The sequence below is a fragment of the Candida parapsilosis genome, contig 005807 (assembly GCF_000182765.1).
Source record: "Candida parapsilosis strain CDC317 annotated contig 005807".
Taxonomy (NCBI): domain Eukaryota; kingdom Fungi; phylum Ascomycota; class Pichiomycetes; order Serinales; family Debaryomycetaceae; genus Lodderomyces; species Lodderomyces parapsilosis.
Window position 1 is genome coordinate 1,897,198 of NW_023503280.1, and position 16,887 is coordinate 1,914,084.

The window sequence follows — 16,887 nt, forward strand, 5'->3', positions numbered from 1 at the left end:
TGAACATGCCTCTTTATACTCAAAAGTCATAAACTCTGGAAAGCCATTTCTGGTAAATGGGAACCTTCTGTTTAAATCGTCACAGCATAGACTATATCAACTTTTAGAGGCAATTGTTTTTCATATTATGTGTGTTGTTGAATGCTTGAAACAAGACAAGGACGTGCCACAATTACACGGTGAATTTTTTAATCAAGTGAGAAACCGATTTGGCGAATTAGAGGGAAATGTGGATTGGGACAAGTTCAATTTGAAGTTTAACGTCAAGCCCAACGTGGAGCTCAATTTGGGTCTTGAGTGTTTTTCATTGATCGCAATGCAAATAAAAGAGTCATACACGGTAGATGACCTTGTCATCTGGATCGACTCTTGTAGCTCAAAATCAGCAACTTCAAGCGTGTCCTTGTTATCAGACAATACCCCAGCTTTTGTCTTGTTTGATATCTTACTACGAAGTCCCAGGTTCAAAGAACTGTTCCTTGTGCAATTAGACTTGTGGACGCACAACATAAATTACGTGATGATGCAGTCTCGAAAAGACCACGGGATTCTAAAATTGATGTTGGACAATTTGACTTATCATGCGGTAATGTTTGAACCTAATAGCCTTGTGGTTCTATACCAAACCACTTTGAACTTTGTCAAGTCACCAAATGCAGGACTGTTGACCCAGTTAAACGGTACATTTTTTGATGATCTCATATGGAGTCTAGCTGTGTATTCCCTTCGCTATCAGCAAATTGATCCCACAGGGATCGCCAATGCGCAAGAGTTGCTAATGTCGCACATTAAAAATGTTGGGAGTTCTTTGTCCTTAAGGGGTTACCTAGGTATAGCTATTGTTTTGTCTAGAATCTCATACGACAAGGGTGTTCAGATATTTGATGTTGCTCAACGAAAGTTTGCAAGGGAAACAAGCTCAAAGAAAAATGTGTTGGCTTTTTATATTGCTAAAATTTATCTAGCTAAATCGCTCAAGGAGGCTGTTGATACATTCAAGACTGCGAGTAATCAATTTGATCATTCATCGACCTTGTGGCTATTCTTTATTCGAAAGTTAAAGTATCTAAATGTAATGGATGAAAAGTGGGCAAAATTGTTGTACCAGCAGATATCCAAATCAAAGGTAAAGATTACAAGCGACATTATTTACGAATTGTTGCACTTTGTTGGTGAATTTGATACTCTTGAGGACATGTTTAATGCTTTGTCAAGCGAAAAACTGGTTGCTGTTGACAATATATTTCGTGTGAAATATATACAACTTATACAGCACCACAAATCGGAAATGGGGGCTCTCCCTTCGTTATCGTGGGAGTTCCATGATCAAGCACAATCGAGTCATTGGAATTCTATTGACGAGTGCATATCTCACGTATACACAACATCACCTGTCAAATCCCTTCAACTTGTTGTTACATATCTCAGTTACATTTCCGATATTGATGCAACAAAGTTTTTTACATTATATAAGAAGGAAGTCATAGACAGAGATCATTTGCCAAATGCTGCATGTTTAGGCCTTCTTTTGAGAACAGCCAGGAGGTCCGAGAACATTATAGTAGGGGAAAACTTGTTTGCTCCCCAATTAGCAATTCGTGAGTTTCAAAGAAATGTGCAAGCTTCTGGGAGGTCGTTTGGTATTTTCCCACGTGACGGTTTGTGGAAACAGTACATTTTGCTACTTGCCGAATTTGACTACGTTTCTGAACTTTCGAAAATCATCAAATGGTGGATCGATCTTGATTTTAAGCCTAAGAAGAGCACCATTCTATTGTTGTTAAATGCATTACCTGAAGAATTTGCTTTACGGCACATAAAACATCATCAAGTAGCAAAACTGAGAAAAGATTGGGATTGGCCAACTACCCGAGAGTTTAAAAAGTTCAAGTGGCTGCAAAATAGATCGAATTAACATAGATTGGTTTGTGAATTTCCCCATGGTGTGGTGACGCTTCTCGCTCGGGTCCAAACTGACCAATAATATTGAATCCCTGAAAGATCCGAGCTCAAAAGTACACAAAGCTGTTGACGCTACCTTTTCTCCGGATATATATAAAACATTGAATGAAAAATTAGATCAGAAAAAACCCCAGATATATATATTTTAAGCTGTAAACTGTTATCTATTCAATTACTGTCAATTATGTTGAGAACATTCACAAAAACTGCAATCAACGTGAGATCAACCTCACAATTGAGATTCTTCACTGCATCCGCAATTTCATTAAAGGACACTAGAACTGAAACGGATGCTTTCGGACCAATTGAAGTACCCAATGACAAGTACTATGGAGCTCAAACTGCCAGATCCAAGATGAATTTTAAAATTGGTGGCCCAGCTGCACGTATGCCAATTCCTGTTGTTAGAGCTTTTGGTATTCAAAAGAAATCAGCGGCTCAAGTGAACGAAGCTTTAGGTCAATTGGATCCAAAGATTTCCAAGGCTATTCAACAAGCTGCCACCGAAGTTGCTGAAGGTAAATTGGATGACCATTTTCCTTTGGTTGTTTTCCAAACTGGTTCAGGTACTCAGTCCAATATGAATGCCAATGAGGTAATCTCCAACAGAGCTATCGAAATCTTGGGAGGTGAATTGGGTTCCAAAAAGCCAGTCCATCCTAATGATCACTGTAACATGTCTCAATCATCAAATGATACTTTCCCAACTGTTATGCACATTGCTGCTGTTACCGAGATCAAGGATTCTTTAATTCCTTCATTAACTAAATTGCGTGATTCCTTACAAGCAAAATCTGATGAATTTAAAGATATCATCAAAATCGGAAGAACTCATTTGCAAGATGCCACTCCTTTAACTTTAGGACAAGAGTTTTCCGGATACGCACAACAAGTCACCAATGGTATTGAGAGAATACAAAACACCTTACCTCACTTGTTGTACTTGGCACAAGGTGGTACCGCCGTTGGTACAGGTCTTAACACTAAAGTAGGTTTTGATGCCAAATTTGCTGAAGCTGTATCAGCCTTGACCGGGTTTGAGTTTCAAACTGCTCCAAACAAGTTTGAAGCTTTGGCTGCACATGATGCAATCGTTGAAGCTTCTGGTGCTCTCAATACTGTTGCCGCATCTTTGTTCAAGATTGCCAATGATATCAGGTACTTGGGATCAGGTCCAAGATGTGGATACGGAGAATTGGCCTTGCCTGAAAACGAACCAGGCTCTTCAATTATGCCTGGTAAGGTGAACCCAACTCAAAATGAAGCCTTGACAATGGTTGCATGTCAAGTTTTTGGTAATAATGCTGCCATCACTTTTGCTGGTGCCTCAGGTCAATTCGAGTTGAATGTCTTTAAACCAGTCATGATTGCTAACTTGTTGTCATCAATTAGATTGATTGCTGATGGTGCCAACTCATTTAGGGAACACTGTGTTGATGGAATCGTTGCCAACAAGGATAAGATTGAAAAGACTCTTCATGAATCTTTGATGTTGGTTACGGCTTTGAACCCAAAGATTGGTTACGATGCTGCGTCTAAAGTTGCTAAGAATGCTCACAAGAAGGGATTGACTTTGAAGGAATCAGCTTTGGAATTGAAAGCTTTGAGTAGTGAAGAGTTTGACGAGTATGTCAGACCAGAATTAATGATTGGTCCAAAGTAAAGGATATTCCATGTATTTAGATGAATTTGAAGTTTAGTGAAAGCGATACTGTAGATTGTATACACCAGTTAGGCTAGTTCATGGAAGCTTTATACTTTGGTAAGTCTTGGTAACATCGTGTGCGTATCGACACAAAATTCAAAAGAATTTTTAAGTTATCAAAAAAGTTCCGTCAGTACATCACCGCAACATCTTCAACGCATGGGGTTGTCTTCCTTACTTCAACAAATTGAAAAGAGAGGTAAGTTACCAAGCAAGCCTCAACCTCAGCCAGCAAAGGATGAGGTGAAGAAATCAGAATCGAATGTGAGTCCCTTGAGAAGTAGTGGCAGTGACAGATACGTCGATCCAGTAGTTGCTCGATTGAAAGAGAAACGGCGATTAGAAAGAGAACAGGCTGAAGCAGCAAGGGCCAAGCAAAATGGAAACAAGAGTACCAAATCTAGTACGACCTCGAGACCAGCTGTTTACAAGACACCATCTAACTCAGTCTCACGGCCAAAACAAAACGTAACAAAAGTTACTCAATCAAAGTGGGACGACGAGCCGAAACCACCGCCAGCTAAGAAGAAAATGAGTTTCAATGAATTAATGAAGAAGGCAAAGCAGATCGATCACGACAAGTTGTCAATCAAATTTCCCCAGAAGAGTGCATCACCAGAAACAGCAATATCATCTAAGATAGCTCCTAAAAAAAATACAACTGTGAATAGACAACCGGTTGCTACGAAAAACTCATCATACGGGCTACAGCACAATCGACGACCTACAACAGAAAAGAATGAAGTGCAAAGGAGATCTGATCCACCGGTACGAAAACGGTTGCCGAAGGTGCCAATGCCCGCAAGACAGCCAAATGCGAAAATTCAAGAACGACTCAAACAGAGGCGATCAAAAGCTGCCCAAGATCGCGGGTATGCTTACAATGAAGACGAAGACGATGATTTGAGTGACTTTCTCGTTTCTGATGAGGAGGAAGGTGTCGTTGAAGATGGGTACAATCGAGACGAAATTTGGGCAATGTTTAACAAGGGTAAGAAGCGCAAGTATTACGAATACAATGATTATGAAGACGATGACTATGATATGGAAGCGACCGGTGCTGACGTTTTAGAAGAAGAATTGAGGTCGAGATTAGACGCAGAAAGAGAGGATCGCAGAGAGATGGAGCAAGAAAAACAACGGGCATTGGAAAAACAAAAAAGAAAGATGAGGCGATGATAAGTAAAATCTATAACGAGTGTATACACGTAGAAAATGAACCTCCTCTTTAATCAAAATAACGATATTAATGCCATAACTAAAGAACTCAAGAAATCGCTGCTTTCATTCACTAATAGACTCCAATCGATAATTCATGACGCCAAGTTTGTTGACCTCGTGCAACAGGAATTGCAGCTACCTTTGGTAGCTAATGAACGATGTGGGTTGTGGTACATCCCACCAAATAAAAGGACCGACACCTGCTACTTTAAATCAACCGACGGGCACACCAATGTTTGGTCCTTTTCACTACGACGGTTGAATTTACATTTATTGCCAATAATTAGTGCCAATAAAGGAATAATTGTTGTGGATTCAACTAGGCGAGGCAAGCCAATGCCCGACGCTTTGTTGAAAACAATCCCTATTTGGTGTGCCGTTATAAATACTGTTGTTTTTGGTGAGTCGCCGACTGGAAGCTGGCTAAGAACGCCATTGATTGTGCCGCGAAGCGAGCACAATGCGATTGAGAAACTAATACCAGGGTTTGTCAAGAATGTGAAATGTTTGAATGTCTTTGACCAAAATCACAAGCTAGATAAACCTTTAGTTCCAAGATTTTTCTATCCTGGCTGCGCTAGTGAAGAATTGGGTGATGATGTTTTCAACATTTGTTGTGTATCAGTATCGAAGCAAGTTCCAATTCACAAAACAATATCTACTAGAGGAGATGATGGAACAGTAGTTGGTTTCGACTACGTGCAAGGATCAGCCGATGATCACGAGCTCTGGGTCCCGAAACCTTTACCAAAATTTAACGCTGATGTTTTCTGGCAAGTTATCGATAAATTGGTAGACTCATCAAGTGGTTATATCCCGTCATGGAGAGGTGATGAAGAGTTGGTGGATATCATCCTTGAACAGGTCAAAAGCGATTCGTCTACGGGACTAGCATTGCAAGCAGTGGGCAAGACAGGGATCCATTTTGGCTCTTTGAGCCAGGATATAGCCTTCAACGAGCTCCCATTTGATACAATTATACTTCATGACGATGTCAAAGTTGTCAATAAGGATGACAAATCTAGTAAAAAAGTACACCAGTTTTCCATCCCCAACAACAAAAAGGGATCAAATATGTTGCGCTCGTTATTGCCAGACATTATCTCAAAAATTGATTTACAATCACCCATTCTTATCTTGTGTGGCACTGGTAAGGATTTAAGTGTGGGGGTAGTGTTGATATTGCTTTGTCTCAATTTTGATCTTGACTGGAACAAAGTTAATAAAGCACCGCCCGTGACCAAAACTTTGGTTAAACAACATTTGGGCAAACTATCCAACTTGTACAAGGTCAATCCGCAAAGAAGTACATTACAAAGTATCAATAGTTATTTATTTGCTCAAAATATAAATACTGATAACTCCTAAATATTTGCACTGTTGTAGAATACAGCAAAATTTTGCTTAAGGCCATTATGATACTGATTCCAAGCATCAAGCAAACCTGCATCATTGAGCTCGGACAGTATCGCTTCAACGACCAAATTAATCTTTTTCGATAACTTGATTATAGACTTGATGCGTTCCTGATGGTTTTCAGTCTCTTGTGATGATGCTTTAGCTGATAGCTTTTTATTCAACTGAGCATTCAATCCATTGATAAACTTACTCATAAACTCTTGATTGGAGTTTTTGAGCAATTCTTTAAATTGTAATTCATGCAAATCGAGAAAATTCAACAAATTCATGCATGCGAGTACAATGATATCTGATTGATCATCAACTAACCCGTGTTCAATTATATTCAGTGCAATCAGTTGAATATTGATGTCGTACTTGGCAAGTGTTGCTTCGTCAATGGCCAAAATCGAATATATAAATTCATAACAAAGTTTTCTGATTTCTAATCCTTGATCAAGAACATACTTGTATGGACCCATGGTAATGATTTTTTTGAATGCCTTTTCTGCCGTCAACTGTTTGTACAATTGAGGCAAGATTAACCTGTTCAAAAGTGGCAAGATAATGTTTGGTTTACTGTGTATACCAGTCAACAAGTTGCCGACAACAATCTGTCTAATATCAACATCGACTATGTTAAGCCAATTGATAGATGCAGTGACCAAGTACGTTAATAATTTTTCGTTGGTATTAGACATATCGAGACCACTAATCAACGATTTAGAAATGACCAACACAAGATAAATCTTCCTTTCATTCGATTGGTTATCGGCAACCTGTCTAATTTCGGATTCGCTAATTGAAAATGCAATTGAGCCAAGAAGCTCACCAGATTTTCTCAATTCAGGGATCAAGTCATGGTTGTATTCGATCTGCAAGTTGAAAACTGTTTGCCAAATTTGCAACTTTTGTTGTTCGTCACAGTGGTCAACAACAACTTTCAAGGAATCAATCAATGACCCGCGCACTGTTGTTGAAAGGGTGTCCACGTTGTAAGTGTCAAGGATTCGGGGTATTGCATAAGCAGGATCGCTTTCTGCTACTAACCCCAATGCAGTTGATGCTGCTTGAACATTAGCATCATTGGTAAAATCGGGCTTTTGCAAAAGATCAGTTAAGGATTCAACCAGTAAGTCAGGTACATCGCCATGTGAGAAGGCGAGGAACAAAATGACAAAGGCAAATTGCGAATTGTTGTAATCAGTGGTGTAGTAATTGTGAAACTCACTCAGTCTCTGGCTAACCAATTGTTGTCTCGTTTCATCGTCAGCACAAACCGCCAATATTTTTGGAGTAATTTCAAGATTTGCAGGCAAATTTTGTTCCAATTGAGGGTAAACAGACTTGTCCAATTCGCAAGCGGCAGAAACTAATTGGAAAAACACTTTCTCGTTGGCGTTTATCTTTTTATCGTTAACCAATTGTATCAAAATTTGAATCAACTGTTTTCGGTATGCATAATCATTCATGATTTCGTTTGACAAGTGGCTAAAAATCAGGAAAATATAGTGGTAATTCAAGGAGCTGGTAACTTGGAGCAATTGTAACAAGTTCGAGATAATGCCATCATATTTTCTTGGTGGTAACAGTTGGATAATCTCACTTAATAATGTCAAAGTTGCTAACGAAGTTGCTTCATTGCTTGAAAGAATGTAATTGGACAATTTGTCAATGATAGACAATGAATAATCCTGAGAAATTGACTTTGATTTGTACAAGTTTCCAAGTACATCGATGGTAACTTTGCTCGTTCCTTCGTAGCTAATGGATGTTTTAAAAACTTCCAATATCTTTTCTTCTGATGAAACCAAGTTATTAGCTAATGCTTCGCCAAGACAAACGATAGCATGACGTACCAAATCACTAGGGTATTGTTTGCTATTTTCTACCTTGACCATCAATGATGTCAATATTTCATCCATCATTGATATACTTGATGCGTCTTTGTGTTTGAGAAGTAAGTTGAGACATCTCAATGTTTCCAAAATCAAATTAAATGACTTGTCCTCGAGATTAGTGGCAATATCCTTGGATATACGCTCGATAATAGTGGTATTCAAATTATCGTGAAACTTTAAAACACTGGTGTAAAATCGCAAATAGTCCAATGAGCTACTAGAAACAACACTTCTTTGGCTTAAAATACTAAAAGTTGTTTCAATCAAAGACAAGTTATCAAATCGGTTTAAACTCTCAACAATATGGAGAAATAATGGCAATTGTTCCTCCTTGACATCTTCCAAACGATCGCGCAATATCAAACCTATGCATTGAACATTTTGTGATTCACGTGGTGATGTTGCTTGGATAATTGCAATGCAAGATTTTGCAGCTTCAATTACAACTTGGTAATTTGAGTCCTTGAGAGGCAATATAGGCAACACTTGTCTTGACAAAATCTCCAAAGTATCAGGAAAGCTTGCAAGTAGTGAGCGAACCAACAAGGTCGCTTTTGATCTCAACTTCCATGAGTTATCGTAATCCAGATCGTCGGCTACTTCAATTTCGTCGTCACTGAAATCTATACCATCATCGCCATCGGAGTCGATTTCCTCATCGCTATCATCATGCAATGGATAATACTTGAGATATTTTGTAATTGTTGCAAGAACTTCACCTTTATACGCTACCGATAAAAAGTTTTGATTCACCAAGTCAATCAATGTCGTAAATGCCTCCTCTTTTAAAGCATTTTGTTGTTCAAGGAGATCATAGTCCAAATCCTCTTCGTCATCACCCGTAGTGGATGCTTCTAGTTCTGATTTAACGATATTGTAAATCTGATCAGTCTTTTCCGGTTTAATTCCTCTTTTCAAAATCACTGAATACAATTGATATAAAACAAACAGCCTATTGTTCGACCTTGATTGTTCAACTTGAACCGATATCTCGTCAACCAATTGATCAATTGCATTAGCTGACCGAATCAATGCGGTTACCCCTTCAACGCCAACAATTGCTTTTTTGCCAATGATTCCCAGCTCGTTGAAGCCAACATTGATGAAATACTTTCCCAATTTGATCAAATCTTCTTGTGAGAGAACATAACCCAACTCATTAATCAAATCAATCAACAACTCAATATTATCAATGGAGGTGTCATTTTCCAAAATCAATGGTATAAGATATTTTGTTATAGATTCTGATACTTCACGGTCATACTTGTAATTTGATATAGATAACTTGTCAGAAACAAAATCAGATTTCGCCCTTGAGTTAGATTGTGCAAACAATGATCTCAATGCCATATTTGGAATTGAAATGGTGAAGCTTCTGAATCCAGTTGTTGTTCTTGACGAAGTTGAATCTTTGCTGTTACTCTCTTGCACCAATGCAAATAATTTCTTGACTAATTTAACAATAGAGTCATTGGTCAAGTACCTCACCATTGGTTCAAACGATTTCACGGCTTGATTTTGAACATCGGGGTTGGGATCATTCAACATTTTCAAAAGTATTGGAATCATGTCATTTAATGATTGATTGATGGCGATTCGACTGGTGGTGATGGTATCATCAGTGAGATATTTACGGAGATCCTCCAAAGCCATAAACCTGATGTCCGGGTCAACATCAATGGCTCTGTCTTCGAGTGTATGGAAGTTTATATCAGGCATTTGTTTTTGTACCAGAGGTGATGGGTGTTTGAGCTGTGGAAATTGGTTGTTGAAGAATGTTTTTGCCGCACAAATTGACATTTTTTTGGCAACTACAAAATGAAGACCGTATCACATGATCTGAAGGCAACAAACTGGTGTATTTCAAAGAGATGAAAATTATATAGCGGTAGGGTAACGAAGCTTATGATACTTCAACCTCATTTATGATCAAGTTGGAAGTCTCACTCGACCCACTTGGAGATTCAGATTCAGATAGGGACTTGGCTTTTTCCTTTCTATGCTTTTTGTCTTTCTTGTCTTTCTTGTGTTTCTTTTCCTTCTTTTCCTTCTTTTCCTTCTTTTCCTTCTTTTCCTTCTTCTCCTTCTTTTCCCTCTTCTCTATAGCCTTCTCTATAGCCACCTGATCCGTATTTTGATTGACATCTATTCCACCTTTCTCCTCGGACTCATTCCCCGACTGCTCAGCTTCCTCCTTTTCTATGGAGCCCACCCCTGGCGCATCTTGTTTATCGTTTGGCTTGCTGGTATCATTTTCATGACCCTTGACTTCTATTATTTCATCAACTAATGAATCTAGTATGGCTTTGCACCTAACCACATATTCCAAATTCAAGCCATCCGAGCTCTCCCCTTTCTCACTCTCTTGATCTATGTTCTTCAGTTCATTCAGTTCCTTCAGTTCCTTTTCTTCCTCCTGTTGCTTCCCTTCATTACCTCCATGAAGTAACTTTTCCTCAATCTTTTTCTCCATTTCTTCATACTTCACATTCCATTTTGCAATCACTTGTTTCAATTCATCAACTAATCGATCTCGTGATCCACCTTGTAAAGTAGCCAAGTACGATATCAACTCCAGTTCGTAATCATTCGGTATATGTTTCAAATTTTTCAAAATCCAATTTTGTTTCAGTTTATTAAATTTCCAATTGGGTTTATCATGGACAAATTGTTTTAAATAAGTTAATTGATCCTTGACTGGTGGTGGCTTCCTTTCATTCTTGGGTAACTTTATTCTCTTGGGTGGTTTTTTATTAGCACCGTCATCGTTCTTGGTGGTAGATGATCCAAGAGCTTCTTGTAGTTTACGTTTGTTGCTAACCTTTTTCAATTGGTTTTTGGTTAAATCAGCAGTATCGATTCTTCTTGTTTCTAGTAAATCATTCTCTTCTTCTTCTTCTGGTTTTGTTTGTTGAACACTAAGACCGGCTCTTTTCCAAGCTGGGACAGAGCTCATCGTAAAGGGCGTTATTCAGGTTGTGTTAATTGCGTTGGTTATGATGTCTGAAAGATGAGATGCGATTCTTCAAATCCATACTCACGCGATGAAGTTGAAGAGAAAATTATTTCCAAAAAAAAAAAAACCCATTGAACCAACTTGTCTTTCTTTTTACATAACATATACATAGAATACTAATACACATAAGCTAAATTCATCTACTGAGGTACCACTTTCTAGGTGCATATGTAGAATTGGCAAAGACTCACATTGGTATGAAAAGGGGTTCAGATCATTCCATAACTGAATCCAGCTTCAATGTTGAAAAATAATGTCTTTTTGCTAGATTGAACTTGAGAATACATGGTTTGAGTCTGTTACGAGATTTATTTTCCCACTCGTAATGGATATAAGGATTGTATACATTTTAGAAAAAGAAGCTGCTATATATATACCTTTTTATTTACTTCTTCTCGTCATTTTCAGCTTGCCCATTGGTTTCCTGATTATTGTTCTTTTCTCGTTCTTCTTTCCAATGATTGAATTTAGCAGTTAAATCATCAGCAATTTCCTTAGCTGTAGCATCTTTGTCATTAGTGGTTTGCATCTTGTACAACGCATTACCAATATATGACATTGTTGATCGAATATACTCGTTTATTTGTGGATGTTCATTGTTGGGGTTGAGGATCTTTTGAGCAACTTCTTGGATCTTGGTTAAATCTTGTTGGCTTAATTGATCGTCTTTGGAATAGTTTCCATTTGTGGTTGTAGTGGTTGGTTTATTATGGTTGTTATCAGACATGTTGTGAATGTTGGCTTATGTTGATTTGTGGGAATAAAATAATGGCAGTGGCGAATTAGAAATGTTAGGGATGCAGTCTCCTATTTATACTGACAGCTGTTCTTTGTGGTAATTTGAAAGGACTGCTTGTATGTCTTTTGGTCATGGAAAGGCAAGAAGAATGCAATATGCACCCTTTTTCATTGACTTTCCGTTTTAGGTAATTTTTTTTATTCAAATGGTTTATGATCATAGAGTTTATTTAGCAATCCAGTAAACATCGACAAGGAAAATGGCAGAGATTGTGAAGTGAACCATGAGAGACCAAACAAACAGGACACTACAAAGTCAATTCAATCAAGTGATCAAAAACTAATCAAAACTATCCATTGAATATTATAAACTTCAGTCACAATAATTTACTTCTTTCCAGTATCACCACTTTTACCTTCAAGTTTGCCCAATCCACCTTTGACCAAGTCTTCTTTCTCCTTATCCGACAATTTTTCAAATTTACCATAGGCTTCAGCAGCTTGAGCTTTCAAATCCTTGTCATTCGTGTTGCCACCTTGTTGTTGTTGTGTAGATTCCAACTTTTTGGCAATGTCACCTAATTGGCCAAATTCTTTATTGTTTTGTTTATCTGAACTCATTGGTGGAAATGGAAAAGGGGGCTAGTTTGCAGTGAAATCGATTTGATTAGTGATTTGATTGTTGGTTGTTGGTTGTTGATAAAAACCCTGAAGATGTGTGGCTGACCGGAATAAAAAAAACCGAAAAAAAAAAATTAAGATTTGGACTTTGCGCTTTTTTTTAAGTTTATGCATTTTAGTAAAACAAGGATCAGATTTATTCAATCGCTTCAGCACCACCATATGCATGCATCGAAGACTCACACACCATCTAACCAAGACGAACTTCCCCATGACTAAATCAATCTCATCCAATTCTTCACCATTACCACCACCCCACACAATCATTATCGATTGGGACGAAACATTAACCACAAAAGACACAATTCAATACTTGGCTCAATTACCCTACACAATCAATAGCCACAACCGACAACACTCTCCACCCCGCTTACCATTCTCTCATTACACTGATATCTACATGACCAATTACACAAACTACAAATCGCACCATTTTGGCAAAGACTATACAATATTGGATGATTATATCCAGTTCCAAATGGGCATGGAGCCTATTGAAATGAGTTCAATCAATGCACTTGAGTCAGATGGCGTTTTCCAAGGATTGACCAAACTGCAAATTCGCAATCAAGCTGATTTGGTACAGTTGCGGCCTGGCGCCGTGGCGTTTCTTGAACGATGTTTGTTGTTGCGGAAGTCAGTGGTGATTTTGAGTGTTAATTGGACAAGTTTGATGATTGATGAAGTACTACGGCGCAATGGCATCGCTGTAAGTGATGGTGAAAACATAAAAAACAATGATACAATGGAGGAGGATGGGAAGCGGGATGGGGATGGGGATGAGGATGAGGATGGGGAGAATGGAGTCAAGATTGTCACTAATGAATTTGAGTTTGCAAGTGATGGAAAAACAACGGGGTTCTGGTTGTCGTATCCCAAGATACATACATCACTCGACAAGTTGAATTATATAAACCAAGTCAAGATACAAGCCAATTCAAGCAACAATGCGAATGGTGAACGTCATGGTGATGCAAATGGAGATGGTATAATGTACATTGGAGACAGCTTAACGGACTTGTTACCAATACTCAATGTTTCGTTCCCCTGTGCAATCAAAGATTCTAAATTGGACTCAGTCTTGACTCAATTAAGCATCAATCATGTGAGTGGCACATGGTTTGATTTTATTAAACTCATTGACTAATCTAGAGTTTAAAGCCTACAAGTAGATTGTTATGATTCTTTCTGTATTAATACAAACTATTACATAAATAAAAATTGAATTCTCTATATGTTTTTTGAAAACCTTCACAGACATGTCATGGTACGATATACACTAGAACACTTGATCCCAATTTAAGCCTTCACCACCAATGCTAAAAACCTATTCTACCTCACCTTCTCCAGTTGGGTGACGCATATTGCAGTTGTCCATTACTGCCCGTGGCACCACCACCACCACCACCGCCATTGCTGATCCCGGGTATGGGCAAATACAGTCCATAACTAGCACCTTGCCCGGGAGCAGGTCCATGTCCGTACCCGGGAGCACCGGCACTTTGATGATGAGGCAGTGGCAAACTTCCAGGTGTTGGTGGAATCATAGAGTATTGAGTTCCCGGAGGTGGAGGTGGTGGTAATGGGGGTCCTCCGGCGCCATTTCCACTAGTTGCGTTTGTACTTGTATTTACATTTGTATTAGGTGGTGGTAATGGAGGTGGGCCATTGGATCCACCGGGTGGACCACCGCTGTTTCCATGAAGCATTTGAGAATGTGAGAGTTGCGGTGGTGAATGCTGCTGTTGTTGTTGTTGTTGTTGTTGTTGTTGTTGTTGTTGTTGTTGTTGTTGTTGTTGCTGTTGCTGCTGCTGCTGTTGTTGTTGTTGTTGGTTTGGTGGTGGTGGGGGTGCGTAATAGTACTGTTGTTGTGATTGTGGCGGTGGTGGTGGTGGGTAATAGTATTGTGGTTGAGCTATTGAGCGATATTGTGGCTGCGAAGGAGTTTGTTGTTGCGATGGTGGTTGTTGCTGTTGCTGTTGCTGCGGTGGCACGGGTGGTTGTTGTTGTTGCAGGTGTTGTGGTTGAGGAGTTGGTTGTTGGTGTGGTACGGGTGGGCCTTGATATGGAGATGGGTGATACAGTGGCTGGTATTGTTGTTGACCTGGAGGTGGCGGTCCATATTGGGATTGCTGGTGTGGATGTGGTGGAGGTTGTTGTTGTTGTTGTTGTTGATTTGGTGGTGGTGGTGGTGGTAATGGTGGTCCATAATGCTGTTGTTGGTGTTGCAAAGATGGTGTATGATGTGCTGATGGAACTTGTTCTTGCTTCACTGGTGGAGGTTGCCGTTGTTGTTGTTGTTGTTGTTGCTGCTGCTGCTGTTGCTGTTCCAGCTGTTGCTGCTGAAGTGATTGAGTTGGCTGAGTTTGAGGCTGTGCATGTGCTTGATAAGGTGACTGTCTTTGAGTTTGCGTATAAGCAATTCTTTCATTTGGCGCCAATGCCACCAAATCTCTCAACAAGAAACTAGGCACATCAGGTGGCTGTCTCAACTCAGGTATAGGTCCAGCATTCTTGGCGGCTTTAGCCAATTGATCAGCTCTAGATTCGAAATAATTGTAATTTTTCAAATCGCCAATGGCTTTATAGCACAATGCAGCTCGATTGCACGCATCGGAAGCATCCATCAAATGATCATCACATCGTTCATAAACGCAACTAAGACCATCCCATGCAGTTGCTGTTCCTTGAGATCCATCATCCAATTGCAACTTTAATGCTTGTGAATAAGCCGCCAATGCATCGGGCAACTGTTTCAATTCGAGGTACAATTTCCCCACTGCTAGCCACGTTATTGGTGAGTTTGATGCACATTTTAATGCCACTTGATATGAATCGTATGCTAATCGTGGACGATCCATAAAAGAATGAGCTCTTCCTAGGAGATACCATGGTAAAAAATCAGTGCCTTCATTAATTAATGACTCGTCGGCTGGTAGATTGACAATTTTATTCAAAATGGCAATGGCTGCATCGGCATTATCTCTAGAATTCAAAAGTAACAAGAGGTATGCATTTGTCATCAAGATACGTGGTGAATCACCCACAGCCAATTGGGCATCCTCGCATGCTCTTATTGCACCCACAATATCATTTGCTCGTTCTTTAGCAGTTGACAACGCACACCAGAGTGCAATATGCTCATCAATTCTTGATAATGGTGGTGGTGGTAATGATAGTGTTGCTGTTAATTCAGCAATTGAAGTTTCGATATTGCCATCAGCACCAGCAATAGCTGCCAATTCAGCGTGAGCAGCACGAGCAGTTTCAATATCCTGTTGTGAGTAACTTGAGTCTTGTGGTGGTAATAATGATAAACAATGAGATAGTGAATTAGCTGCATGACTTCGAGCTCCTGCGCGTATTAAAGTTTGGGCACTTAGTAACCATAATGATGCATCTTGTGGTGATAATTGTATAGCTGATTGTATAGCTTGATGAGCTTGATCATTTAATCCAATTAAAAGATAACATTCCGATAATTCTTTGAAAATATTCAGATTCTTCAAAAGATGAGGAAACATTTCAATTGAAGCATTTAGCTTTTCTATTGCCGATTGTGAACCAAATGTTTCATTTTGAGTTATATCATTGACTCGAAGAGATAGACTTAGACCGCATAATGCAGTTATATTTGATGGATCTCGATGTACGGCATTTTCAAATGACTTGATTGCCGCTTCTGTTAAACCAAGGGTATTGGCACATTCACCGCATTTGACCCATGTTTCAATGGCTGTTGTGTCGTATGAACTGTTTAATGTTGGTTTTTTAACCATTGGCGAGGATGTGTCTGTGTTTGTTACGGTAGTAGTGGCACCTGTTGCTGTTCTTTTGACCATTATTGCGAGTATATAAACAATGTGTGTGTGTGTGTGTGTTTAAGAACAGTTATACAAAATGGGAATAATCAATCAATCAATGCGTAATTCAGGAAAGAAAAAGAGCCTTCGGTGATGGAAATGGTAGGATCTGTGTGTCCTTGGGTTGAGATGGGTGTATTGTTTGATGCCGGTTTGCCCTTGGTATGTACGTGATTCAGATAAATACCTTTTAAATTTACACCCGGTTTCCACTATTGTGTGTTAGTGTGTGTGTGTTAGTGTGTGTGAATAAGTGTGTTGGTGTGTGTGTTGTATGGTATTAGCTATTTTCTGTTGTTTTATTTAATTTTTCTTTTCTATTGCTGCCTTTTCACAAAAAAAATTAAAAAAAAAAAAAAAAAAAAAAAAAAAAGACACACAACACGAAATTGAGGGCGAGTG

The 16,887-nt window shown here is 39.0% G+C and overlaps 10 protein-coding genes across 10 annotated transcripts; 5 read left to right on the top strand and 5 right to left on the bottom strand. All coding sequences in view use genetic code 12, as the record gives it.

Moving 5' to 3' along the window:
- Nucleotides 1-127: 127 nt before the first annotated feature.
- CPAR2_808190 (uncharacterized protein) lies at nt 128-1,915 on the top strand (the record flags this gene model as incomplete). Its single annotated transcript, XM_036808735.1, has 1 exon — nt 128-1,915. The coding sequence occupies one exon, from the start codon at nt 128-130 to the stop codon at nt 1,913-1,915; it is 1,788 nt and encodes a 595-aa protein (XP_036665442.1).
- Nucleotides 1,916-2,146: 231 nt separating this feature from the next.
- On the top strand, nt 2,147-3,625 carry FUM12 (Fum12p; the record flags this gene model as incomplete). The annotated part of the gene is made up of 1 exon (XM_036808736.1): nt 2,147-3,625. The coding sequence occupies one exon, from the start codon at nt 2,147-2,149 to the stop codon at nt 3,623-3,625; it is 1,479 nt and encodes a 492-aa protein (XP_036665443.1).
- A 201-nt stretch (nt 3,626-3,826) lies between these two features.
- Nucleotides 3,827-4,846, top strand: CPAR2_808210 (uncharacterized protein; the record flags this gene model as incomplete). Its single annotated transcript, XM_036808737.1, has 1 exon — nt 3,827-4,846. One exon carries the CDS (start codon nt 3,827-3,829, stop codon nt 4,844-4,846), a length of 1,020 nt encoding a protein of 339 aa, XP_036665444.1.
- A 36-nt stretch (nt 4,847-4,882) lies between these two features.
- On the top strand, nt 4,883-6,256 carry RIT1 (tRNA A64-2'-O-ribosylphosphate transferase; the record flags this gene model as incomplete). The annotated part of the gene is made up of 1 exon (XM_036808738.1): nt 4,883-6,256. One exon carries the CDS (start codon nt 4,883-4,885, stop codon nt 6,254-6,256), a length of 1,374 nt encoding a protein of 457 aa, XP_036665445.1.
- Nucleotides 6,253-9,906, bottom strand: TIP120 (Tip120p; the record flags this gene model as incomplete). Its single annotated transcript, XM_036808739.1, has 1 exon — nt 6,253-9,906. The coding sequence occupies one exon, from the start codon at nt 9,904-9,906 to the stop codon at nt 6,253-6,255; it is 3,654 nt and encodes a 1,217-aa protein (XP_036665446.1).
- Nucleotides 9,907-10,090: 184 nt separating this feature from the next.
- On the bottom strand, nt 10,091-11,143 carry CPAR2_808240 (uncharacterized protein; the record flags this gene model as incomplete). Its single annotated transcript, XM_036808740.1, has 1 exon — nt 10,091-11,143. The coding sequence occupies one exon, from the start codon at nt 11,141-11,143 to the stop codon at nt 10,091-10,093; it is 1,053 nt and encodes a 350-aa protein (XP_036665447.1).
- Nucleotides 11,144-11,588: 445 nt separating this feature from the next.
- On the bottom strand, nt 11,589-11,930 carry CPAR2_808250 (uncharacterized protein; the record flags this gene model as incomplete). The annotated part of the gene is made up of 1 exon (XM_036808741.1): nt 11,589-11,930. The coding sequence occupies one exon, from the start codon at nt 11,928-11,930 to the stop codon at nt 11,589-11,591; it is 342 nt and encodes a 113-aa protein (XP_036665448.1).
- A 398-nt stretch (nt 11,931-12,328) lies between these two features.
- Nucleotides 12,329-12,562, bottom strand: CPAR2_808260 (uncharacterized protein; the record flags this gene model as incomplete). Its single annotated transcript, XM_036808742.1, has 1 exon — nt 12,329-12,562. One exon carries the CDS (start codon nt 12,560-12,562, stop codon nt 12,329-12,331), a length of 234 nt encoding a protein of 77 aa, XP_036665449.1.
- A 271-nt stretch (nt 12,563-12,833) lies between these two features.
- Nucleotides 12,834-13,769, top strand: CPAR2_808270 (uncharacterized protein; the record flags this gene model as incomplete). Its single annotated transcript, XM_036808743.1, has 1 exon — nt 12,834-13,769. The coding sequence occupies one exon, from the start codon at nt 12,834-12,836 to the stop codon at nt 13,767-13,769; it is 936 nt and encodes a 311-aa protein (XP_036665450.1).
- Nucleotides 13,770-13,959: 190 nt separating this feature from the next.
- TCC1 (Tcc1p) lies at nt 13,960-16,464 on the bottom strand (the record flags this gene model as incomplete). The annotated part of the gene is made up of 1 exon (XM_036808744.1): nt 13,960-16,464. The coding sequence occupies one exon, from the start codon at nt 16,462-16,464 to the stop codon at nt 13,960-13,962; it is 2,505 nt and encodes an 834-aa protein (XP_036665451.1).
- Between the last annotated feature and the right edge of the window lie 423 nt (nt 16,465-16,887).